This window comes from Sceloporus undulatus, chromosome 2 (genome assembly GCF_019175285.1).
Source record: "Sceloporus undulatus isolate JIND9_A2432 ecotype Alabama chromosome 2, SceUnd_v1.1, whole genome shotgun sequence".
NCBI classification, from domain to species: domain Eukaryota; kingdom Metazoa; phylum Chordata; class Lepidosauria; order Squamata; family Phrynosomatidae; genus Sceloporus; species Sceloporus undulatus.
The window spans coordinates 329,228,821-329,256,491 of NC_056523.1; the positions used below are offsets into that span (position 1 = coordinate 329,228,821).

At 43.3% G+C, this 27,671-nt stretch overlaps 1 protein-coding gene across 2 annotated transcripts in view; it reads right to left on the bottom strand.

Moving 5' to 3' along the window:
- Positions 1–297: 297 nt before the first annotated feature.
- The window catches only part of KIAA1328 (KIAA1328 ortholog), a 295,276-nt gene continuing 267,902 nt past the window's right edge, over positions 298–27,671 (bottom strand). For both annotated transcript variants that reach the window (XM_042452213.1, XM_042452214.1), the window contains one exon: positions 298–4,271. In XM_042452213.1, coding sequence (XP_042308147.1) covers positions 4,064–4,271 — 208 coding nt within the window. In that variant the 3' untranslated portion in view covers positions 298–4,063. The remainder of the gene's footprint in view (positions 4,272–27,671) is intronic.

A 27,671-nucleotide genomic window follows, 5' to 3' on the forward strand; every position in this document is an offset into this window, starting at 1 on the left:
GGCCCAGGCATATAATATAATTCCACAGATGAGGTTAGCTTTGAATACGTACATCTGAAAAGAGCAACATTTCCTTCCAGCATATTGAAACACTGTTTGATCAACTGATGCATTGATGGCTGGGGTTCAATGCTGATACTAAAGCTGCAAAGCACTTTAAGACGTTTCTAAGGCACCTGCTAGTCTAGCCAGTTGCTTCAACCGAAAAGAGACACCCTGAACTTCAAACTCTGTATGAAGTCAACCACAAAGGTGAAGAGAGAAAGTCAAGGAATAAAGCTCAGACAGAGAAGGAAAGGAGGGAAGAACCACCTTGATAATTTATTAAATAAAAACATCACACACATATATATTTAAAAGATCCAGTCGAGTTTAAAGGAACATTTACCAAGAGGAAACCAATGTAGGAGAGGGGTGTGTGATTGTTTTACATATCCATTCTTTACAAAGTGCATGTTGGGGTAAGGGAGATGACTATAATAACAGGTGAGGCACCAACCAGCCATTGAGGCAGAATCAAATCCAAGGCGCAAAGAGCAATCTGGCACAAGAAACAGGACTCCAATACCACTCTGAACCCATTCAGAAATAGACATGGAATTCTTTACCTTTTCACCCACCTCCATAAATTTAAACAGCCAGGAGCAGGACAGATTTCATTCCTGGCTACTTTTAAATTTTGATTCTCTGCTACTGTTTCAGTAGATGGGAAAAACAACGATTTCTGGTTATCTACAATGGTTGAGCTTGCTCCTTTTTAATTTGTTATCCAGGAATATCTTTTAATCACTTCAAGTATGTGATAATTCACCTACCTACCACTTGTGTTGGCTAAACAACGCTGTCTGCACAATCCTGCTGGTAGCAATGTGGGCTACATGGGAAAGAGCTGCAAGCTTGGTTTCTGGGGGATGGACATGTTTGTGGTTTAATGTGAATTTTAAAAGGCTATTCCAGAAACACCAGTTGTGGTGCACATTCACCAAATACACGCACATGAAAATGTTTTTTAAAAAAGTATATTGCATGGCTAATGCACAGAGCCACCCAATTACCTTAGAAAACATGCACTGCTTGACAGAATACTGTTCAGCCACAATGCATCCTTTCCTCTTTTCCCATATTTGCCAATCAATGTACAGAATTCCTGGTTAATGCTGCAAACATGGGCACAGCAGCAGGTGTCTGTACACTTTCTCCATTTAACTCACATTAACGACCATATATGTTCCCAAAATGACAGCTGTTTCACTCACTGACTTTGTGAACTTCATAAAATTGAATCTGGAGTGCTTGGCCTAGCTGTGCAGGTGACCTCTTTGCCTGCTTATTTACTACATTTTTAAAAAAGTGCCTCAGTGACAGGTCTTTTCTATGGATGAATTTTAACCATCATGGATACTTTACAAGTCAATCCTTTGACAACATTCCTTTCAAAAGACACTGAGAGACAAGGTTTAATTTGAAATTAAAATCAACTGTGTTAAATGCAACTATTTATCAACATCTTTATATAAAAAAGAACACCTAGATTTAATATTAAAAGAGATAAATATTGGCACCAACTAAGAACTGGAGATGAAAAACCACTCCAATATAGCACTCTGGAATGTAAATCCAAAGGCACCTCTCTTAAGGTTGAAAACAGTATTTTAAAAAAGGCAATCAGAATGATAACCTGGCAATCAGAAGACAACTAGAAATTAAAGGCAAACTATAATATAGTCCCCTGCAGTGAAGCAACCTTAAAAAACTGAATTCAGAAAGGAGTCCTATTTGTTCTGTGTCCTTTTCATTTCTGTAATTCCTATGTCTAAATGGAAAGGGCAGATATCATAATGAATGGACAGCAATACAATAATGCTGGCTAATGAAAGCAAGAGATACGTGACAGAGAAACATGGGCAACAAGGTTAGAAAGGGGCCTGATATGGACAAAAGCTCAAGAGCTCAGCTGATCAAACGGGGCAGACAGAAACAGAGGATGCTGGCGACTTCCATGTTGGGAGAAGGGCAGTGAATCTGCTCTGGGTTTTAATCTAAAGGAGCTATCCAAAGTGGTGAACTTTTGGGGTGGTGGTGGTAGGGTTCGTTACCTTGTGTGGCTTCTTTAAAGTTCAAGCTACAGCCCAGAGCAGATTTACCACCTCAGTGACATGGAAGCTATCTGCTATCCCTGCACAGAACACACTCGCAAAGTCTACAATTCAAGAGTTCATCATTTCCTACTTGATTTCATAATGATGAAGAGGACCTTGTGGCACATAATTTCATTTTGGCAATCCATACCCACTTCTGACCCCTGGCAGGCTGGCTAAAAATAAAGCACAAATTCAAGAGCTGGGAAAACATGTTACTCCTTAACAGAAGCTCCGAAGAAGGTTACCTTCTGCCAGTTTGGGACAGGGGTGGACAATAAGGTGGGGACTGGGGTCAAATTTCCACCTCACCCCCATGAGCTGCACACTCCTTCCAGTGACATGCAAAAATACTTAATTTTCTGGACAAAATGGTGAGCAGAAGTGACACTGTGTCACTTCTGGCCACCATTGTGAATGGAAAATGATTGAAAAAGGAAGTATCTGGAGGATTCAGCAGATTTAGGAGTGTGGGAGGTTGTTTGGGGGTTTGGGAGCATAGCTTTAGGGCAAAAATCACCTCCTAATGCACCAAAAATTAAAATGGAGGGGTTGGAGGCTATGGGAGCTACCAAGATGGGGCTGCATGGGGTCCAGAGGCCACACATTCCCCAACCCAACCTTAGAAGGTGGCAAGGGCTTACTCCTCTCCTGGTGTAAACCAAATATGTCCCACCTCTGGATGCTTACTCTTGGATGGGTGGTCACACAAGCAGATGTGGAGGCTAAAATCAGAAGCAGTAAAGGCACATGAGAAGGCGTAGGTCACTCCTTAGCGCTGATCCTCTTCCCCTAGCACCCTACCCCCAAGTATTACAAATATTTTCACGTTGTGCAAGAAGAGAAGGAATCCATAGCTGTGCTTCCTGGGCTTCAAGCCAGCAGCTCTAATCCCAAGAAAACAGGGAGACTATGCTGAAATTGACTGTCGATCCATAACCTGCAGGATCATTTTCTCCACTTCCACATGTTTCGTAAATAACCGAGCATGAAGCTGGGGAGCAGGGGAGGTGGGGGAGCATCTTTTAAAACATGACTAATTTTAAGGCAGAAGAAGGAACATGCATTGCAAGTGGAGAGGGGAAATAATTACTGATTGCTCTTTATTTACAACATCAAGGAGTGGGTAGTGTCAAAAAAGCCTCAGTCACAGGAAACCTCAGTCTAGGAAATGGTCTCATCTTGTTACTCAAGTGCCTCACATATGGAAGAGGGGAGAAAAGGCAGCGGCTGAGATTGCTAGGATACCTAATTTTGTTACAACTAAGTGCCATCTTGGTCAATATTTTGCGTCCTATGCAACCTTGATTTTTTTTTCTTAAAGAGGCACCTTTTGTAAGAGATTCATTAAGTGGAAAATATCTATTAGTGTTGAGAGGAGTTGCAGGTTACCTGCCTAAAAAGCACTCAAATGGTACAAACACAGGATTTGATGGAACACTCCAGAAATGCATTAGCTGTACGTATACATGGCACACTCAAATTTAACAGGCCACTCTTAAAAAGGAAAATTATATAGTTGGAATGTCCTTTTGTGTGTGAGTGCATTAGTGAGAGATGAAGCTCTAGCAAACCAGTTTGCAAAGCTAAAAAAAATAAAATAAAAAATAATAATGCAACATTATTCCTTTTCCACAACAGCATGAGTATTTTTTCTTTAAATTTTTTTTAACCTTGAAACAGTACAGAAAAGAGCTCAGAAATGTTTCATGAACTCTCTGCTTGGCTCATTCAAGAAGAGACTTTTATAACATGATTAGGAAGTTATAGAGGGGAAAACTATTGTGTTAATTTGCTAAAGGGGAGAGTGGAGACAATCATTCGTCAATCAAATAATTTAAAACCAATATTTTGACATGTAAACACACCCACATTGAAAAAGAAAGTCCTTAGATCTATAGAGAAAGTTGCAACTGCCAGGCCCATCAAATGAAAAAGATTTCCTCCAGAATCCGGCTTTCTTCCAGCTCTGCTGTCCTATGCTTGGCACTGGGGGGACTCCGATACCAACCGGGCCTCCTCCAGTTCCCACTTTCCAGCACGGGCCCCTTGTTGTGGCTGCGGCTCTCACTGTACTGAGGCTGAAGCACCGGGCTCATTGCGTCCACCAGATCCAGGAGAGAGGCCTCATATCTGGAGGGAGAGAAAAGAACAATTCTACTGAGCACATCTCCATCTCCACTACCCCACAGTGCAAAATTTACAAAGAAATTCCTCTTAGGATGAGCTTATTCCCACGCTGCAGAGAGGAGAGAATGACAGAAAGAGAGAGAGAAAATTAACCTGCTCCCAATATGCCTTGCATTCCTGCCAAAAATGTTTGTTGTTATTCTTGTGTGCTTCCAAATCACTTCTGACTTATGGCAACCTTTTTGTGGCATGTTTCTGCAGAGGGGGGTTGCCATTGTCATCCTCTGAAATTGAGAAAGTGTGACTTGGCCAAGGTCATCCAGTGGGGTTTTATGCTCGAGAAGGCAATCAAACCTTGATCTCTAGAGTTGTAGTCCAAAATTCAAACCACTGTAACATACTGGCTCTGCTCAAAAAAAATGTACTTTGTAGAAAATGAAAATTGGGTTTCCTACTTCCATTTGCTGCCATGCTCTCAAATTTCTGAATAATGAGGGCATACATTTCTTTGTTGTGCTCCAAGATATACCAAGGCTTTTCTCCAAAACTGGGACACAAGGCAGATTGCAACAAATGTAAAATAAACGGAGATAAAAACACATACAGTTGGTCTTCCGTATCCACAAATTCAATCTTCATGGCTTGGAAATATATATATATATATATTAAAAAATCCAAAAAACAAATCTTGATATTGCCATTTTATATAAAGGACAACATTTTACTACCCTATTTTATATAATAGGACTTGAGCATCCACAGATTTTTATGTCCACATGGGGTCCTGTAACCAACCCCCTGAGGATACCAAGGGCCCTAAATGTTGCCTAGAGTTACACGGTTTTAGGAAAATAATCTTTTAATAAAATAAGCAAAATCGTAAATCAAACGATTACAGCACCTCTGCAAAGTGTTTTACTTTCTCTTTTCTTGAAAATAATGATAAGGACTTAGTTGCATGCCTTTCTTTGATGGTCAGTATAGAATTTGCACAATACTGGAAAAACAAGACTGCTTTTACCAATCAGTGGTTGGTTGAAAAGAATTGTGTATCTAGCTCTGATGGATAAAGAGATGAAGTCCGAAATGCATGAAAGACACAAACAATCTATATTTTGTTACATTGTGGTTTGAGTTCTTAATTAGATCAATATTTCTTTGGATTCTTGCTTGCTGCCAGTTATTCATGTTGGCTTATGGAATAATATTCTGAACATCATGTTAGGTTATGGAGTAAGGTTTGTTTTGACATTGGGTTCCATGTAAGCAAAGTTACTGTTTTTGGTTTCTTGTTCTTTTCATTCAAATCTTTTCTTTTTTAAAAAATCAATACAACTTCACAAAAGTGCATTCAAAGAAGTAAAAGCATTAACAACATATTTAAAATGCAATTAAGTTACTCCTAAAATAAGAGGCATTTAAAACAAATGCATAAAGTCAAAAGATAGCTTCCACATTCTGCCCAATGCACAGCCCCTCCATGGAAGTAAGTTCCAGAATCTGGAAGCAGTCACCGATAAGGCCCTGTGTTCTCACTGAGCCCGTGAGGATGGCAGGACAGAGAGAAAAGGTCTTGCTCCCAAACCATAAGACTCAAGCAAAATAATATCAGAACATATGGTTTGCCAGTTCGTCTGGACCAAAGCCACAGAGGGCTTTGTAGGTTATAACCAGCACTTTGATTGGTGCTCACAAACTGATTGGCAGCCGGTGGTGCTCTTAAAACAACAAAATCTTAATGAGATATGTGCTCCTTGTAACCAGCTTCCAATAACAATTCTGGCCATCACAAGAAGGATGTTGACCAGCTGGAGTGTTTCCAGAGAAGTGCGATCAAAATGGTGAAAGATCTGGAAACCACCAAGCCCTATGAGGAGCAGCTTAGGGAGCTGGGTATGTTTAGCCTGGGAAAGAAAGGGTTAAGAGAGGACAAGAATGTTGTTGTTGTTATTTACCTTCAAGTCAACCTAGACTCAGGGCGACCCTGTGAATGAGACATCTCCAAAAACCCCTATCTTCTACTGTCAAGTAGCTCAAGTCCTGCAGGCTCAGGCCCATGGTCTCCCTGACTGAGTCTATCCATCTAGCATGCAGTCTTACTCTTTCTACTTCCCACGATCTGTCCCAGCATCACTGTCTTTTCTAATGAGTTGTGCCTTCTTATGAGGTGGCCAAAGTACGACAGCCTCAGTTTATTCTTCTCGTTTAAATATTTGAAAGGATGTCAGATTGAGGATAGAGCAAGGTTGTTTTCCACTGTTCCAGACATTAGGTGATAGTGTAAGATGCTCGTATTCTCAGGAGGAGAGCAGAGATGTAGCTATGTCCCTGGGACCATTATGGGGAAAAAAATCCAGTATTGTAGCCACAGCAAAACGCTCCTGATGCACAATGTATCCTGATATACAATGGGACACTTTCAGCAATGGGAGCCCTTGTTGTACAATATACTATTTAAGAGGCTTAGTGGACTTAGTGAACGTGAGTCAGCTGTTAAAAAGGTCAATGCAATTCTAGGCTGCATCAATAGTGCCTAGATCAAGGGAAATAATAGTACCACTGTATTCTGCTTTGGTCAGGCCTCACCTTGAATACTGTGTCCAGTTTTGGGCCCCACAGTTGAAGAAGGATGTTGAGAAGCTGGAAGGTGTCCAGAGGAGGGTGACCAAAATGGTGGAAGGTCTAGAAACCATCAAGCCCCATGAGGAGCATCTTATGGAACATGGTATGTTTGGCTTAGAGAAGGAAAGGGCAAGGGGGGAGGGACATGATAGCCATGTCTAAATATTTGAAGGGATGTCACAGTGAAGCTGGAGAAAGCTTGTTTTCTGCTGCTCCAGAAACTAGGACCTATAGCAATGGATTCAAACTACAGGAAAAGAGATTCCACCTCAACTCTAGGGAGAACCTCCTGACAGTCAGAGCTGTTTGACAGTGGAAAATGCTGCCCTGGAGATTGGTGGAGTCTCCATTTTTGGAGGTTTTTAAACAGAGACTAGATCAGGGGTAGGCAACCTTTTTGAGCCGGGGGCCGGGTTGCTTTCCCTCAGGCGACTGGGGGGCCGGGGGCGGAGCTTCCACCCTCGAGGGGTGGGGCCACATGATGGGGGCGGAGCTTCAACCCTCCAGGAGCCAGGCCTCCCCATCTTTGCCGGCCCCTGACGGGGCCCCAGGCCCCGTCAGAGGCCGGCAGAAAAGCCGTTGGTGGCCGCCAGCGCTGGAGGACTCCTCCTCTTTGCCGGCCCCTAACCGGGCCCCGGCCCTGTCAGAGGCTGGCAAAAAAGCCGGTGGGAGCCGCCAGCACTGGAGGACTCCAGGGACGGCAGTGGGCCCCTAAGAGACCCCCTGCCGCCGCTGGAGTCCTCTTGGAGGACTCCAGGGATGGCAGCGGGCCCCTAAGAGACCCCCTGCCGTCCCTGGAGTCCTCTTGGAGGACCCAGGGATGGCGCGGGCCCCTAAGAGATCCCCTGCCCCCGCCGGACGCCTCTTGGAGGACTCCAGGGATGGCAGCGGGCCCCTAGAGACTCCCTGCCGTCGCTGGAGTCCTCTTGGAGGACTTCAGGGATGGCAGCGGGCCCCTAAGAGACCCCCTGCCGCCGCCGGGGGCCTCTTGGAGGACTCCAGGGATGGTAGAGGGCCCCTAGAGACCCCCTGCCGTCGCTGGAGTCCTCTTGGAGGACTCCAGGGACGGCAGCGGGCCCCTAAGAGACCCCCTGCCGCCGCCGGAGGCCTCTTGGAGGACTGCAGGGACGGCAGTGGGCCCCTAGAGACCCCCTGCCGTCGCTGGAGTCCTCTGGAGGACTCCAGGATGGCAGCGGGCCCCTAAGAGACCCCCTGCCGTCGCAGAGGAGTCCTCTTGGAGGACTCCAGGGATGGCAGCGGGCCCTAAGAGACCTCCTGCCACCGCCGGAGGCCTCTTGGAGGACTCCAGGGATGTAGTGGGCCCCTAAGAGACCCCCTGCCGTCGCTGGAGTCCTCTTGGAGGACTCAGCGGCGGCAGCGGGTCTCTTAAAGGCCCGCTGCGCCTCCGATCCCCGTTTGGGGACTCCTGGGGCGGCAGCGGGTCTCTTAAAGGCCCGCTGCCCATAGCGGTGAAGTCTCGCGCGCCCACAGGTTGCGTGAGACTTCACCGCTATGGGCGCCGCCATTTTTTCTTCCAAAATGGCGGCGAAGTCTCGCGCGCCTCAGGGAAGGTCGCGCGAGACTTCGCATGGGAGAAAAAATGGCGGCGCCCATAGAGGCAAAAAGCCGGTTTCGGCGGTGACGGCGGCTGATGCCGCGGGCAGGCCAAAAAGCGTCCGCGGGCCGGATCCGGCCCGCAGGTTGCCGACCCATGGACTAGATGGTCATCTGTATGGAAGAGGTTAGAGTGGATGGTCCTTTGGTTTTCTTCCAACTCTCAGACTTTATGATTATATTATTTTAACCTGGCTGCTGCCAAACAATCTCCTTGTAGTTTTGGACCAAGTGAGGTTCCTGAACATTCTTCAAGGGCAGCCCATGTAGCGTGCATTATAGTAATCCAAACAGGATGCAACTAAGATGTGTGTCACTATGACTAAGTTAGACGTCTCTAGGAATGGGTGCAGCTGGCACACTAGTTTTAGTCATACAAATGCAGTTCTAGCACCCAGAATTTTATTTGAGTTTTCAGATATATCAAAATAGAATATCAGCAGCAAAAATATAAAAAGAAAATGTAAAAAAAGGGTACAAAGAAAAAAAAAGGCAGGTACAAATATAAAGAAAGAAAAGAAAACAACCCAAGAAAGATAAAAGTGACTTCCAATTTTCTCCTCAGCAGTTATTAAACCATATTAAACTATAATATCCATCAATACCTCTCTCATGCAAGAAAAAAAACCCATCAAGCTCCTCTACATGTTATGAATATTACTTCTCCAAATTAAATCTTTTACAATCCAAGATATAGTCCCTAACCGAAAGTCAATCAAACATTAATATACCGTATATTTATTACTGAATATTAACAATCTTTATCTTCTGCTACTATTAGTCTTCCCTTCAGCTAAATCCACCATCTCTTTTTTGTTTGCTTCTCAAATACAAATGCTTCTATTAAACTTATCAAATTATGCCCCCCTCCCAATTTCCCTTCTGCCAACCTCTAGTGTAACATTGGCCGTCTCTCCCAATCAATCACAAAAACAAGAAAAGAATAAAAGTTACTATAACATTCCTTAACATCTTCACAGTTCTAGCACTCAGGCTGAAGGCTGGCACATTTCTCAACATATAGTTATTCTGTTGCTTCCATGGTCCTTCTGTGACATTTACATGTAACTTTCCCCAAATGCCACTTTTGTACCAATTCCTGAGAGTTCTCCTTGCTCTTCTGGTGGGAAATACTCATTCCAAACCTCCGCCTTTCTCTCCCCCTACGCAGAGGAAGGAAAACAGCAGATAATACTCCTGTTAGCAGTCTTTCGAATTCTCTTGGCTTTTACTAGCAAGAATCATAGAATCATAAAGCTGGAAAAGATCACAAGGGGCATCCAGTCGATCCCCCTGCCATACAGGAACACAGAATTCAAGCCCTACCTGGGATAGATGGCCTTCCAACTTCTCTTTGAAAACTTCCAAAGAAGGAGACTCTATCGCTCTCCAAGGAAATGTGTTCCACTGTCAAACAGCTCAGGAAGTTTTTCCTAATGTTTAGGCCGAATCTCTTTTCCTGTAGTTTGCATCCATTACTCTGTAGCCAATTCTCTGGAGCAACAGAAAAAAAGCTTGCTCCATCCTCAATATGTCAAGAATAGTATAGCATCTCATGTCTTGGTATACAGTGGTACCTCGGGATACGAATTACCCAGCTTACGAATTTTTCGGGATACGAAAAAATCCCATAGGGATTTATTGTTTCGGCTTACGAAGGTTTTTTCGGGTTACGAAAAAACCCCGGCGCTGTTTCCCTTTGTTCATTTAATTCTCTTTTGTCCAGGGCTTATGCCAAACACGCATAGGGACAGAATTCTGGATAAGGGACACTCAACCTGTATGTGAAAACTCCAGATTCTTAAGGTACCAGAGAAACCTGATGTGCTTCGCCTTGAACAAAATCCCAAGCAACTGCTTGCAACACAATTCTCTATTCAATCCAGCATGGTGGAAAAGTTTCAGTGTACAAGACAATCACCCAATTCAAAATTTGACTTGCCAATCATGGTTCAGGGTTAAAAAAAACACAGTTTCATGTATTATCAGTTTAGTATAAATAAACCAAGGTGTGAAACATGGGGTCTTCTGGTTGTTTGAGCCTCACTCTGACAGGACTGTCATGGGTCCTTTATTATAATGGATGTCTCCTGTTTGAGGGTTGAAAACCTTTTCCTTTTATATACTGAACAAGATGCCCCCAAATCCTATATTTTGGGGTGTGCACCCTTCATAAAGACAGAAAGGTATGCATCATGTAATATATGAATGCTAATTTTACAGAGAAACACATGACTAATTTAAGAATAACACAAACTTATCAACAGCTACTTCCTGATTCTGGATAAGTATGTCCCATAAACTTTGGCTGTCATTTATTGTTGTTTTGAAAACTTAGGCGTGTTACAGATGCGCACAAAGTACGCGCTCTGCGCGTACTAGGATTAGGAAGGGGCGTGCTAGGGTTAGGAAGGGTCTTACCTTCCCCATGCCCCCTGACCCTAGTACATGCAGAGCGTGTACTAAATGGCAGCCCCCATCCACACGGGGGGCGCCATTTTGATATCTTGGACGCATAGCATCCGGACGTCGCGAGGTGGAAGTGACGCCGCGAGTGCGCGACTTGCACCTCGCGGCGCCACTTCCAGGTCCGAAGAAGAAGCGCCATTTCGGCGCTTCTTTTTAGCTGCGCCAGGAAGCCTCACAGTTTGGCCGCTGGGGCTTCTCGGCGCAGCTAATGACGGCGGCAGCAGACCGCCCGCTTTTGGGCAGTCTGTAACGTGCCTTAGTAACACTAGTCATAGGTGGGTATAAACTAGTGGGACTATTACTTCTCTTGTCTTGAAACCTATGGTTCTGTTAACACAAGCTAAAAGTGTTTGCTTTCTCTGCTGCAGCATCATACTGCTGGTTTATGCTCAGCTTATGATCAATCATAATGCAAAGGTCCATTCCACATGCAGCTCTGCCACAAAGGCAGAAATCTACACTTTGGACTTCTACACTATATGAAACAGGAGTTGGTAATTAGGCAAGCACTGGAGCCATCTATCCCCTTATGCCCGCCCAGCAGACTCCACCAGTGTATCCATTATGCCTGAAGTGATATAACATCACTTATGGCTGTGAGTTTTGCAGCTTTTGGGGGTCTGTGCTTGAAATTTTTTAAAAAAAAAAAAACACTTGGGAGGCAGTCTGGAAGCATCTAGGGATATTTAGGAGTTGTACTTAGCCACATGTGGTCGATGGCCACACTTAGGCCACCCCAATATAAAACAATTAAGGGTGCATTTTCCCCCAGTGAAAGTTACTCATGATGGTTTACTAGGGTCATGCACTGTAAGGTATTTCATTTAATGACTCCCTGTGCTAAAGGCCATCCCATTTTTAAAACTATGTATTATTCAGTAAGAGCTCACAGAACATGGCATCAACTTTTCCTGCAATTTTCTGAAGCACAAGGCTGCTACTTGTTCTTTCTGCTGTTCTTTCAATTAAAGATTAGGTTGTGCTGGTAAAAAGTGGGATGAAAAGTCGAGAGCAGGCCAAGAAAACAAGCCATTCTCAGTGTTTCAGTCACAAACCATCTCAGAGTTAATTTCTGCTGCAAGTTTATCTAAGTTTTACAGCCTTTCTGCTATCGGGGAAAATTAAATGATTTGCTAGATTACAAGAGCAGCAAATATGGCAAAGATTATTTAAAAGACCAAGGCATTGGAAATCAGTCTATTTGACACAAGGGCTCTATATGCAAGAAAGCAAACTCCTGGTGCTCAAACATCCTTATCTGATGGAGAGAAAGCTCCTTTCGGCTATTTAGTGGTTAATCCCCTGATAATACAGTTTGTCCTGCCTTGTCGAGGTGCCATCAGACAGCATTTGGCTGCAGGCAACAGAGCTGAGCTAGCAGGGCTCCAACCTCAACACCAATCTCCTTCACATTTATTTCTCAGAAAACATTTAAAGGAAAACTGTCAACAAAAAGGATCTTCCTTGAAATGAAATGGAAGAAAAGGGGTAGGCTTTCTGGTTCAGGATCAGAGGTTTCCAGGCCAAAACCTGAGACCTAAGGATGGGCCCTGAGGATGTAAATTGAGCATTATGCATTGAGCACCAACCACAGTTGCTCTCAGCTTGTCATTCAAACAGAAACACACATACCCATATAACATATGTGTCTCCGTGCAACTAAGAAAGTAGACCAAGTCTACAGAAGCTTATGCAACAACTTAATTTGCACAGTTAGTTGCAAAGGTGCTATGAGATCCCCTTTCATAAACATACTTTTCAGTCATACTGAAGATACAGCAAATTTGTCTTCTGCAGTTTCAGAAAATAGGATGCAATGGATGCAAGCTACAGGAAAAGAGATTCCACTCAATATTAGGAAGAACTTCCTGACAGTAAGAACTGTTCGATAGTGGGACAGAATCCCTTGGAGAGTGGTGGGGTATCCTTCTTTGGGCGTCTTTAAGCAGAGGCTGGATGGCCATTATTTAGAAATGCTTTGACTGCACATCCTTGCATGGCAGGAGTTTGGACTGTTCCAACTCTATGATTCCATAATTCCCATGACCCCATTTTTTTTGGGGGGGGATTGCCCCCATGTGCCCTAAAGGGTTGTAGGAGGTAATTCTGGGACATTTTGGGCTCCCTGGCAGTTTTATGGGCCTATGTAATACCTTTCCTTTCCAAAAAGAAGTTACCAAGAAATCATCTTCTGGATAAAAATGCTATTTGAAAACACTGAAATTCTGGACCATGCCAACAACGATCAGGTCAGAATGCACAGAGAAACCACTGAAATCCACAAACACCAAGACAACTTCATCAGGAAAGAAGAAATCCTTAAAGTTAGCAGTTTGGCTACCAGTCCTGAAAAACACTAAAATCAAAACCCAGCAAAATGCAAATGAAAACCACCCGGGGTCAGGAGTTTCCCCAGTAGACATTGACCACTAATTAAACAGACACTAATCCTCTTTGCATATCCTCCCATCCTGAGGCCTTGCCATTCAACAACAGAACAATACATAGATTAACATGGAAATCACTCCTGCCTTCCCAGGGTCACACAGTATATGTATACTCCACTCTCTTCCATGCCAGCAGTCTCTGAAGATGCCAGTCACAGATGCTGGTGAAACGTCAGGAAGAAACTCTTCTAGAACATGGCCACATAGCCTGAAAAACCCACAAAATACTATGGATGCTGGCCATGAAAGCCTTCGACTTTACATCTTCTGGATCACTTCCTATTTTTTATCCAAGGCCTCTCTTGGGCCTAAAATGCCCAAGATAGAACCAAAAATGTGGTGAGCTTCCCTCCAATCCCAGCTCTACACCCCCGAGAGACATTTGGGGCATTTTCAGATGGTATAGTATGGTGGGTCAATGTGGTCCCCTTATGTTGTCCACAACAGATGCTCTGTGTGCTCTGAGAATATAAGTGCCAGGAGAATGGCAGGCCTCTTGTAAAAGATGTTGTTGTCCCTATGGCAGGTTGTCAGAAAAGGTAACAGAAAAGGATGAAGGGAAGACACTTTGAAGTACTACTGTGGAGGTTTTCATACAAAAATGCTCTAAGGGTTTTCCCACAACTTAACCAGGGGAAGAGGGTGCAAACTGATTATAATTGGAGAAGGTTCAAAGATGGACAACAAAGAAGTTAAGAGGTATGGAGAACAAAACCTAGGAGGAAATGTTAAGGAAGCTGGGCATGTCCAGCCTGGTGAAGAGAAAGACTGAGGGGTGGCATGACTGTACTCTTTAAATACCTCAAGGGTTCTCACAGAGGGGAATGGGCAGGTTTATTCTCTGCTGCCAAGTACAATGGTTTTTAAGGTACAGGAGAGTAGATTTTGATTGAACATTGTATTAGGAACTTCTTCATAGAAAGGTGGTGGGCCTCTTTCTCTGGTTGTCTTCAAAAAGAGGCTGGACAGCTCCCTGCTGGGGATATTCTACCTGAAACGCCTGCACTGAGTGGAAGGTTGGCCTCACTAACCTATAGGGTGCCTTATGATTCTATGATTAGAAAGGTGAAGCCAGATATACCTTTTGTACATGTTATACAAAAGGCTCCAGTTCCCCACACTGAAGAGATGGATAATTGTAAAATATGACACTGCTTTTTTGAATGGATTTCCATCACTGACTGTCAACATGATATGCACTGCTTCACAAACACAATACAACAGGGCTTTAAAAAATCCCACACACCCCATTTTGCTGCATTTCATTTTTTGGTTTTTGGTTTTGCATCACCTGGCCTAAATAATAAAATTATTTTGCTTCACTATGCAGAAAATGGCACAACTTCAAGCCAATCTGATATTTGGTAGAACTCTACCACTAGGGGAAAAAAGTAATGAGATTTATTGCAGTCATAAATGCTCCAGCAGTAAGATATATGAATATTTCCTTAAACAAGCAGTGTCAGATATTATTTGATCATCATGTTCGGCGATATCTTTTCATTTACAGTCTCTGAAAATTTATTCTTCAACCGTAAATGTCTAGAAAACACACAGCTCTGGTTCTTTGAAAAGGTGATGGCATTTCAACAAAGCGTTTGCGCAATATGGCATCGGAGATTAGTAACTGTAGAGGTTTGCTTTTATTTAAGCGCATGTTCCCAATGAAATAAAAAGGTTTATGTCAGAAATTTGAGCAGAAACATAAAAATAAACCTCCGAGTGATTTATTAGTAGTACACGAATTGCCTTTGGATTCAAGCAGGCTCTCTGACTGATATAATATTGCTTTGTACTTCTAACACACCTTCGGCTCCCAAGTACTTTACAAACATTAATTACAGATAATAAAATGCTTATGGTAGCATGTGCTGGTTTTACAGAGCAGGAAGCCAAAGCTCTGCCTCCACCTGCAACAGGAGTGTTTCAAAAGAACAGACACCCTGATGTGGGAAGTCTGGAAGAGGCAAGGCCCAAGCTATGCTTGCTAGGATAGCCAGCATCACTTACTACTGATTTTTGCTGTAGATTTCTCTTTTTCTGTTCATCTGCCTATGTAAGGAAGAGATGCTGCTGCAAAAGAGGCCACCAAATAACTGCCCCCCTTTCAAGACATCCCATAATTTGGCATCTTAGACTACGGAGATATGGAAGAACTAGATAAGATCCTTCAGTATAAAGATATATATTGAATACTAAAGTTAGGATTGTCCATGCCACTGTATTTCCCATGTATGGTTGTGAAAGCTGTACAGTGGAAAAAGCAGACAGGAAAAAAAATCAATTCATTGAAAATGTGGTGCTGGAGAAGAGTTCTGTGGATATCAGGGATTGCTAAAAAGACCAATAAGTGGGTTCTAGTACAAAACAAGCCTGAACTCTCCATAGAAGCCAAGATGACTCAGAAATAACATGAGAAGACATGATTCATGAGAAAAGACAATAATGCTTGATAAGGTAGAAGGCATCAGGAAAAGAGGAAGACTGCATTATAGATGGATAGACTCCATCAAGGAAGCCACAGAGGCCCTGAATCTGCAAGACCTGAGCAAGGCAGCTGATGATCAAAGGACTTGGAGGTCTCCCATTCATACGATGGCTGTAAGTCAAAGTCAGCTTGACAGCAATTAACAATAATTCATCTGCCCACATAAGGTGAAGCGCTTGCTGTGAAAGAGGCCAGCCAAGTGACTGACCTCTGTCTGAGACATCCCATAATTTGGCATCTTGCTTGAGGGCAAGCTGAGCAGGGGACAGCTCCATTATCATGAGACCCCAAATTATGCGTTTGGAAAGAGATGGGAGAGTAGTAAGTTGTTAGTTACAGAGAGCTATCACCTGCTGGTTCAAGGACTCTTCTCACAGTAGCAATGTACAGAATATTTGTAAATTCTCCCCTTTTAGATGACAAAATGAGTCATGACACTATTGAGAGTATTCTTCAAAATAAATATAAGATTATAGGTTTTTTTGTGGGTTTTTTGGGCTATGTGGCCATGTTCTAGAAGATTTTCTTCCTGAGGTTTTGCCAGCATCTGTGGCTGGCATCTTCAGAGAATGCTGCCGTGTGACCCTGGGAAAGGAGAAGTGTTTTGCATGTATATTGTTTTGTTGCTAACGGCAGGCCTCAGGGTAGGAGGATATGCCAAGGAGGATTAATGTCTGCTTGCTTAGTACTCATTGTCTGCTGGGAAGCCCCTGACCCTGGGAAATTTCTCATTTGCATTTGTTGAGTCTTCAGCTTGCTGTTTTTCGGGACAACAAGATTTGGCTTCCAGTCCTTTGCATATCCTTCTCCAGAAGACATCACAGCCCTGTTCAAACATTGCCTCACCACCACCTATTTCCAATGGGACAATGGATTCTATGAGCAGAGAGATGGGGTAGCAATGGGAAGCCCTCTGAGCTCTGTGATAGCAACCTTTTACATGGAACACTTTGAAAAGCAAGCCCTGGAAACAGCACCAAAAAAACCCACAACATGGTTCCGATATGAGGATGACACTTTCACCATTTGGAGCCATCTGGCTGTATTTCTGAACCATCTAAACAACATCCACCCTAACATCCAATTCACAATGGAAAAGAAAAGGAAGGAACACTGCCGTTCTTGGATGTCCTAGTCACCCACAAACTGTACCAACGTTTGGGTCACACAGTATACAGAAAACCCAGACATACAGACCAATACCTGCACAAGAACTCCAACCATCACCCAGAACAAAAAAGAAGCACAATAAAAATGGGCAAAACAGATCTGTGAACCCCACTTCTTGGAAGGCTAATGGTTACTCCAGCTCAGATATCAGAAGGGCTGCCAGGCCCAGAAAAACCCAGATGAGGGAAGACAAACAACCACCCAAAGGGAGGGTATTTTACCATACATCAAAAGAGACACAGACAGAATAGGGAAACTGGTGAGGAAACACAACCTTCAAATGGTTTACAAACCGACGAAGAAAATTCAGCAAATGTTTGCTCAGCCAAAGACCAGAGAGACCCTCTCACAGCCACAGGAGTTTAGCGCATACCATGCAGCTGCGGACAAGTCTACATAGGGACCACCAAATGCAATGTTCAAACAAGAAGCAAGGAACACGAGAGACACTGCAGACTGGGTCAGCCGGAAAAATCAACAATAGCAGAACATGTTATAAACCATCCTGGATATAAAATGTTGTTTGAAAACACTGAAATTCTGGACCATGCCAACAACTACCATGTCAGGATGCACAGGGAAGCCACTGAAATCCACAAACACCTGGACAATTTCAACAGGAAAGAGGAAACCCTGAAAGTAAACATGATTTGGCTTCCAGACCTGAAAATTAGCAAGCTGAAGACTCAAAAAATGCAAATGAGAAATCTCCCAGGGTCAGCGGCTTCCAAGCAGACAATGAATACTAAGCAAGCAGACATTAATCCTATGTGAAGTTGAAGGCTTTCATGGCCAGCATCCATAGTTTTTTGTGGGTTTTTGGGCTATGTGGCCATGTTCTAGAAGAGTTTCTTCCCGACATTTCACTAGCGTCTGTGGCTGGCATCTTCAGATGCTATAGACATTAATCCTCCTTTGCATATCCTCCCACCCTGGGACCTGTCATTAGCAACAAAACAATATATATGCAAATCACTTCTCCTTTCCCAGGTTCACACAGTATGTATATACCTAACCCTTTTCCAGGCAAGCATTCTCTGAAGATGCCAGACACAGATGCTGGCAAAACTTCAGAAAGAAACTCTTCTAGAACATGGCCACATAGCCCGAAAAACCCACAAAAAACTATGTATGCCAGCCATGAAATCCTTCGACTCCACATATATAAGATTTTTCCCCTGAAAAAAAGGGGAAAAAAAAAGGGGGGGGGGGGAATCTGTACCAAAACTGGAAATGTGAAATATAATTTTAAAATGTGGCAAAGCACCTATAATCTCTCCCAGCAGAAAGAAGACAAAAACTCCCATCCTCACCAGCAAGAACAACATCAGTGAAATTCTTGTTATCTTAAAGATTTCCACAAAGTCACAATTCAGGTGCCACCACTTCTGCATCCGCCCTCCCTTCTGCACTTTTCAACCTGTCCTCTTCCATCTCAGTGACCACAGTTCAACCTCCAGAGCTGTTCTGTAATGTGTCCCAAAGGTGGAATCCAACTACTGGCCGGGCAAGATTTTTCCTTATCTCTGTACCACTCAGCAGGCCCACAGAGATTCAGTGCCATTTCTTGAATTTATAAAGTAAAGAAATAAAAAGGAAACTACATCAGTTAAAGTAAGCTAGTTCAAGATATCTCCACGAGTTTTGAATTCTTCCAATCCCTTGCTTAGTTCTGATGGAAGGGGTGTATTTGTGTCTGGGCCATAGGGTAAATTGTAGCCTGTGGGCTGCATGCAACCCTTGGACCCCGCTTGTTTGGCCTCAAAGCCCCCTACAAGTCCCCCATAGCCTACGAAATATGCTTAAATACCATTTTGCCACAATTCATGCATAATTTTTTTCTCACCAAACCATGAAGAACCCCACCAAACACATGGAAACACATGGAAATACTCCTTGTTCTCCCTACAAGCATCCCTGAACCCATATATAGTATATCTTGATTTCAGTAAGGCCTTTGACAAGGTTTCCCATGATATTCTTGCAAACAAGCTTGTAAAATGTGGGCTAGACAAAGTAACTGTTAAATGGATCTGTAATTGGTTGACCGGCCGAACCCAAAGGGTGCTCAACAATGGCTCCTTTTCATCCTGGAGGGAAGTGACCAGTGGGGTCCCACAGGGCTCTGTCCTGGGCCCAGTGCTATTCAACATCTTTATCAATGACCTGGATGACAGAATTGGGAGCACACTTATCAAATTTGCAGATGACACCAAATTAGGAGGAATAGTTAATACTCCAGAGGACAGGACCAACATTCAAAATGATCTGAATAGACTAGAAAGCTGGGCCAAAGCTAACAAAATGAAATTCAACACAGAGAAATGTAAGGTATTGCACTTAGGGCAGAAAAATGAAATGCACAGATATAGGATGGGAGACACATTGCTGAATGAAAGTACATGTGAAAGAGATCTAGGCGTCCAAGTAGACCATAAATTGAACATGAGTCAACAGTGTGATGCGGCAGCTAAAAAGGCCAATGCAATTCTAGGCTGCATCAATAAAAGTATAGTGTCTAGATCAAGAGAAGTAATAGTGCCACTGTATTCTGCTCTGGTCAGGCCCCAGCTGGAATATTGTGTCCAGTTCTGGGCACCACAATTAAAAAAGGACATTGAGAAACTGGAGCGTGTCCAAAGGAGGGCGACTAAAATGGTGAAAGGTCTGGAAACCTTGCCCTATGAGGAACGACTCAGGGAGCTGGGGATGTTTAGCCTGGAGAAGAGAAGGTTAAGAGGTGATATGATAGCCCTGTTTAAATATTTGAAAGGATGTCACATTGAGGAGGGAGCAAGCTTGTTTTCTGCTGCTCCAGAGAACAGGACCCCGAACAATGGATGCAAGCTGCAGGAAAAGAGATTCCACCTCAACATTAGGAAGAACTTCCTGACAGTAAGGGCTGTTCGACAGTGGAACAAACTCCCCCGGAGTGTAGTGGAGTCTCCTTCCTTGGAAGTCTTTAAGCAGAGGCTAGATGGCCATCTGTTGGGGATGCTTTGATTTGGATTTCCTGCATGGCAGGGGGTTGGACTGGATGGCCCTTGTGGTCTTTTCCAACTCTATGATTCTATGAGTCTATGATCACTATACCAAAACACACCCCTGTTCTTCTGCAGTCTCTCTCAAAATGGTGATAAGGTGATGCAGCATCACTACCTTTCATCATTTTGAGAGGGACTTGGGTTTGATGGAGGGGGGGAATTCACCCCAGGCCTCCACATAGTTGCCTACTCTTGCAGTAGGTAGAGGAATACAGTATGTGACTGCTTGGTTTCCTGTACAAAAGGGGGGAAAATCTGCACACATTGAAAATTTGAAGTGAAAGGAAAGGAAAAAGTGCTAGCCTCACCTTTCCCACAACATGTGATAAACATGTGAAGGAACTTTTTTATTCTTTTCTTTCTTTTGGTGGGAAAGAACATATTGTTCCAACAGACTTAGCAAGAACTGAGCCAAAGTTTAATCAGTATTTGTATGGTATACCCTTGTACCACCCAAACACATGGTTTACTCTCTGGGCAATGATTCATGCAGCCACTTGTTTTTCCTTGTATAGCAATGAGAGAAGGAATGATAGTTGGACATTAAACGTCATCCATTGCCCCATTATCAGTGGCTGCTTGTTAAAGTACTTGAGGGGATTCTACCATTCACAGATGCCTTCTGATGAAGTGGGCTGTAAGTCAGGAAAGCTTGGTGCCAAATGAAACTTGCTAGCCCTTAAGGTGTCACACGACCTGTACTTTTTAAAACCTACCTGCAGAATACCTGTGCAAAGTGGTTTGGGCTTTCACAGGTCAAAGAGAATGCCCCTTGACCCTATGAGCTTACATTATAAAAGCTCAGCAGCAACAAATGCAAAGCGGGGGAGGCACAGGCAGAAATAATGAGATCAATAAAGGCATCACAGAAACAGAAGACGGGTAGGCATTTTCCTGTCTATAACAAGTTCATCCCTCACAGTTGAATCATCCCACATACTAGGCATGCCTTTTAAAACTCCCAACATTAAAATCTGAAGGCAGCTGCTATTCCTCTCCCAGCCATCATTTTGGAAACTAGGCATCTTTTAATTTCTCCGATAAATCCACATATCCCAACCCAGTGTTATCCTCCTCTAAGCGGCCTCCAATTTATCATTCCTTTCTCTGGAATCTCAATGTTGAAAAATGAATACCAAATGTTTTGACTCCCAGAATGGACACAAGAACGCAGGACTCTGTTATTGAATGCTCTGCTTTGCTAGGACCAAACCAGCACCCCTTTCTTAGCAGCCACACAGCACTAGAAAAAAATGACGTTCAATTTTAATCTGCGGCTCTGCTGGAGTGTAATAGATCAGAGCTCCCATAAAACCTGATGTGTGGCTCTCTGCTGGTGGGGTCACCGACAATAAAACTGAACCTTGTAATGATGCCATTGGAGACAACAGCCCTTCACAGGCATAGGCGACAGACAGCCAGGGAGGAAAAAGTTGACTTAGATAATAGTGTTGCACCCTTATGAACCGAAGCAAGCAACAGTGTTACAGAGCAAGGGCTTCAAAAGTGATAAATGGAGGAAGAGTATTGAGAAGACCTTGGCTGAAACAAAAAGGAAGGAAGGGAAGGGGAGAAAAAGAAAAGAAAAGGATTGTGGCAGCACCTTTAAGACCAGTTGGTTTTTATTTTAGCATGAGCTTTTGTGGATATAAAGCCATCTCTTATGAACTGGTACATAGTGATATTAAAGCCTCCGCTCTGTTGGAGTGTTTGGCCTAGGACAGAGAAAGAACCGGGGGCTAAAACCTCTCTTATTGCGCCCCTGTTGGACCAGAGTTCATAACAAGATGGGCCTGCAATGTTGATTCAGCTGATCAACACTAATAAAAAGAGTCATTGATGAACTTGCAACACATATACATAGTCGACAAGCACTGCAACTCTCACATATGGGCTTTTTGTGCAGAAAACAGAGTTGATAAGGGGACAGCAACTAATCATGTGCAGTGAAGTGGTTTGAGTCTTGGACTAGTACTCCAAGAGGCCAGGATCTGAATCCAGGCTTTGCCAGGTCAGCCAAACTCTCTCTTAGGCAAAGCAGGTGGCAATGGCAAACCTCCTCTGAAGAAATCTGACCAAGAAAAGGCTTGTGGTGTGTGTGTGTGTGTGCGCGTGTGATTAAAACTGAAAGTGACCAGAAAACCACTTCCAATCTCATAGTTGGAACCATGACTTTTGGAGGCCTCTAGGACCAGGAGTAAAAAAACCAAACATTTTTGGATCATGATGATGATTTCAGTACTAGAAGACTAAGGGCCATAAAAATAGATTGAAGGGCCCCACATGGGGCCTGCAGGCGCTATTTTACCCCAGCAATAAAGCATGCATTATTTCATCTGTTGGTTGTGGGTTATTGGTGATATCTCTCTGCATCATATGCATGCATGTATACAGAAACTGGTAATTTCAGTAATTCATTTTAACTTGTTTGTTGACTAACTTGAATTTATTTATAGAGAAATGTGGTGGTAGATTAAAGCAAACCAAATAAATACTTAGTCCCAGGAGATTCAGTGAGCCCACCAGTGGGACAGTGTGTTTAAGAGCTGCATTCTGGGCAGTTCTCAAATGGCTCAGGTCTCGAGTCTACCTTCCTTTCTTATCAGTTCAATATACCCCAAGTGTTGGTGGACTTTAAGCACTTGTAACCTCCAAGTGTATTTGGACAACCAACTAAAAATGCTCTTGCAACTTGACCAGAACCATATTGGCCTCTCATCTGAATTCTGCCTAACTCAAACAGGGGAGAAGTCCATATCGGCCGAAGTCTCTTCATCTAGCCCCTCATCAATGCAGGGACTTTGCAAGAAGACACAAAGATGCAAGCTGATGGGGTAATGTGAATCAAGAGCATAAACTCTGAAACATCCACTGGAAAATAAAAATAAACAATGCTTGCTTTGTAACTCTTCCAAGACTGTGTTGAAGCAAGGTTATCTTTCTGTTTATTAACATGCACTTCAGGGAGCTCTAGGCACCTCTAGATAGACATTCATTTTAGTTTACCTGGCTACATTACTGAGTGTGCAGTCAGCATCAATAATTCAACAATGCAGAGTTTCTAGTTTCAGATCTGAGGCAACACATGCATACAGCACACACTCACTCAACAGATGCTCGTATTAAACAAGGAAACATATTCAGGCGAACTGTGTTGGCCATACAGCAAAATAAAATAAGATCCAAAATCCTCAATCCTCACATGGCCAAGAGTGGAATGGCCTCTGCCTGCATTGAGATCCCTCCAAACCAACTGAACTACAACAGAAACAACATCTGCTACAAAATGTAGGTCTGTGACTCTAACACTTTTGCTATTCTTTTCCTGTATGAATTTTTAGACGTCTTTTTCCTGATGAAGAAGCCATTTGTACTTTGAAAGCATTTTGGTTCTCCAGTAAAAGTATCGTTCTTTTGTGGCTTTTATTTTATCACAGTCATATAAAATACTCCCAAGGAAGTTCATCTTTTAAGAGTTATTTGAGCAGAAGCATGCAACTAGGTGGTTACATGACCATGCTGTTCACATGCTGCAGAGAATTTAAGTCAAGAGGCAACTTAAATGACGGTGTCATGTCATAGAAACCAAGAAATATAGGGACTCTGATTTAGCAGTTGTGTGAAGCCCACCTCCGTCAGAGTCCCATAGAAATCCTTACACTGTACATATGGTGGATACCCATTTGATTCCAAAGAATTGGTACATTTTTGGATGTGTTGAGTCACTGATTCTCATCCTTTTTCGGAAGTGGAAAAATTGCATAAATTAAAAGTGTTGATGTATTTTTTCAGCACACAAACCTTCCGGGGAGGGGCACATCTGCCCCTCTGAATGAAATTGAAAGTACCAAAGACTCATGTTAATAGTTTTTTGTGGGTTTTTTTCGGGCTATGTAGATTTTCTTCCTGAGGTTTTGCTAGCATCTGTGGCTGGCATCTTCAGAGAATGCTTGCCTGGAAAAAGTGGGTCTCTATATATCAGTGATGGTGAACCTATGGCACACGTGCCAGAGGTGGCACTCAGAGCCCTCTGTGGGCACATGTGCCGTCGCCCCAGCACAGAGTTTGCCAGAGTTTATTACTAGAAAGCCAGAGGAACACAGCACTTTGCAATAAATAAGTGGGTCTTGGGTTGCAGTTTGGGTACTCGGCCTCTAAAAGCTTCACCATCACTGATATATATTGTGTGAGCTTGGGAAAGCAGCAGTGATTTGCATGTGTATTGTTCTGTGCTGATCGCCAGCCTCAGGCTGGGAGGCTAATGCAAAAGAGGATTAGTGTCTGCTAATTGGTGATCATTATCTGCTGGGAAAGCCCATGACTCTGAGTGGGTTTCCATTTGCATTTGCTGAGTCCTTATTTTGCTATTCCTCAGGACTAGTAGCCAAATTTTCTTCACTTTAAGGGTTTCTTCTTTCCGGTTGAAATTATCCAGGTGTTTGTGGATTTCAATGGCTTCCCTGTGCATCCTGACATGGTAGTGGTTGGTATGGTCCAGAACTTCAGTGTTTTCAAACAGTATTTTATGCCCAGGATGGTTTGTGGCATGTTCTGCTATTGCTGTTTTTTCTGGCTGGCCCAATCTGCAGTGTCTCTCGTGTTCCTTGGTTCTTGTTTGTACACTGCATTTGGTGGTCCCTATGTAGACTTGTCTGCAGCTGCATGGTATGCGGTAAACTCTTGCGGCTGTGAGAGGGTCTCTCTGGTCCTTGGCTGAGCGAAGCATTTGCTGGATTTTCTTCGTCAGTTTGTAAACCATTTGAAAGTTATGCTTCCTCACCACTTTACCTATTCTGTCTGTGACTCCTTTGATGTATGGTAAAAATACCTTCCCTTTGGGTGGCTGCTTGTCTTCACATTTCTGGGTTTTCCTGGGCCTGGCAGCCCTTCTGATGTCTGAGCTGGAATAACCATTAGCCTGTAGAGCCCGGTCCAAGTGCTTCAGTTCATCTTCTAAGAAGTGAGGTTCGCAGATGCGTTTTGCTCATGTTAATATTTTCTGCTAGTGCAAGGGCTGTACTAGTAGAGGGCCACAGATGTGGGGTAGATCAAAAGGGATCAATGGAATGGCATCTAGGGAGGAGGTGGTTGTCGGTGGTGGTGTGCTTGTGTGACAGTGTGCAGGGATGGTAAGGAGACAACAACAAAAAAATTACCCAGAAGCACACTTCCAGATTGGCTTGGGATCAGCCAGTGCAGTTGGTAGGGGTATGATGTGGTTTGGGAAAAAGCTCAGAGTCCTGCCCATCTGTTTCACTCCTATCTCTCTGGTGTTTGCCTTCCATAAGTGTCTTCAGAGCCTAAATGCTCTGGGAAGGCTGGATTGGACAACTACTTGCTCTGCAGCACAGGTGATCATCCATGCCAGCCATATCATAACTTTTTTTTTATAAAGGAGCACTGGATACACATAATCTACTTTAAAGGATATAAGACATCTAGCATTATGTAGATACAGTGCTATAGCACTACAATATTAACTTTAATTTTGTGATAGGAAAAGTACTCCACATACACATGCAACATATCACTTTTAATGATGCTAACAGGAGTATAATGTTGTTGTTGCTGTTATGTGCCTTCAAGTCATTTCCAACTTATGGCGACCCAAGTCAAATCTATCATGGGGCTTTTGAGACAAGATTTGTTCAGAGGGAGTTTGCCATTGCCATCCCCTGAGGCTGAGAGCCCTCACTCCAATCCATCTGCCTTGGTCCAGGCCTCAGAGGGAGAGAAGAACCACTGGACCTCATCCCCTTTCCCTCCACCATTCCCTTCTCCTTTTGTTTCGTGTCTTTTAGATTGTAAGCCTGAGGGCAGGGAACTGTCTGATTAAAAATAATAATTGTAAGCCACCCTGAGAGCCATTAGGGCTGAAGGGCGGGATATAAATACCTAAATAAAATAAAATAAAATAAATATCACAGCACCTAGGCTCCAAGGGATCTCACCAGAAGGCTGGCACTGGAGAAATAGGCTGCTTTGAGAGAAAACCGAGAGGTGATATGGGAGTCATCTTTAAATTTCTGAAGAATTCTTGTGTGGAAGATGGAATGAGATTGTTTTCTCCGGTTTAAATGATAGGACCTAAATCAATGGATTCAAATTACAAGAAAGGAGATTCTGAGAAAACTAGAAAGAAGCTAGATGCTTCTGCTGTGGATTCTGTACTGGCAGGGGGCTGGAGGAGATGACCCTTCTATAGCTATGATTCTTTGGCAAAGGTCTAGGGAAACATGGGTCTTGGCATACACATGCATGTTTAAGAACTGATTCCAAGAACTGATTGAGGCAGTTTGTGTCCCACAGAGAGGAATCTGCTACTTCTGCAACTGAACAGATGGAATGCAAAAGGTATACTTCAGATGATTTAGTTGGAAAGAGAAATAGATTAGTCAGACAGACACTTGAGGTGGGATAGAAGCTCCATTAGACAGAAGAATTCTGTGCACATTAAGTTCCTACAATGAGGATGCAGGTCTATAGACTTGGAAACATTGGCTGACATCCTGTCTGTTAGCTGCAACTAGAGTAGGCACACTCAATTAGCTATTCAGTGGCTATTCAACACCAAGGTAAATCCCATTGGTTCAACAGGTCTACTCTCACCAGTACTAACAAATTTAAGACACTGAATGTTGCTATGCTGATTGGTCACTTTCCCCAACCAGCCAGCTAATGTCCCCCACTATTACACACAGACACTGATGTACCTACCATAAATGTTAGGCTGCAGCTCTCAGCATTTGTCACCACTGGCTATGCTGCCTAGGGCTACTGGCAGTTGCAGTTCAGCAACATCTGGAGGGCCACAGGATTCCTATCCCTGCATTAGTGACAAGAGTGGGCAAACGTGTGTTGAAACTCACCCCTGACTGGACTATGTAAAACAGATGCTCACATACAGCCTGTCAGAAGAAACAAGCAGCACCAGCCAGCCACCAGAGTCCCATGGTGGCAAGGGAGCCCAGATGCCAAAGGAAAGCATGGAGGTGGTGACCATAGCTGTTCCTTGCTAGTACAGCTTCAAATCCATGGATTCTGTATCCACAGATTCAACCATCCACATCTTGAAAGTATTTTAAAAATGTCTAAATTCGAAAAAGGAAACCTCCAATTAAATCATCTGAAGCATACTTTTTACCATTTTATATAAGGGCCACCATTTTATTATGCCATTGTATATAATGGGACTTGAGCATCCACAGATTTTGGTATTCATAAGGAGTCCCAGGGAAAATCTTATCAGATACCACAAGCCCATTGTATCACCAGCACATTTTCCCCTACTGCTTGCTAGTCCTTCTATGCGGAAAAGGTACAGTGTTTCTTTTCTTCTTCTTTTTAAACTTTATTAAACATAAACACAATCACAAGCTATTTCTTTATGAATGTACCAAAAACACAAACAAAAATAACAAACTAAACTAAACAATAAAACAACAATAAATGTACACTACTGACTCCTGCTCCCCAGCTTTAGTTATGCTTTCCCACATGGCATGGGGTGGACTTGATGGACCTTCTGGTCACTTCCAGCTCTATCATT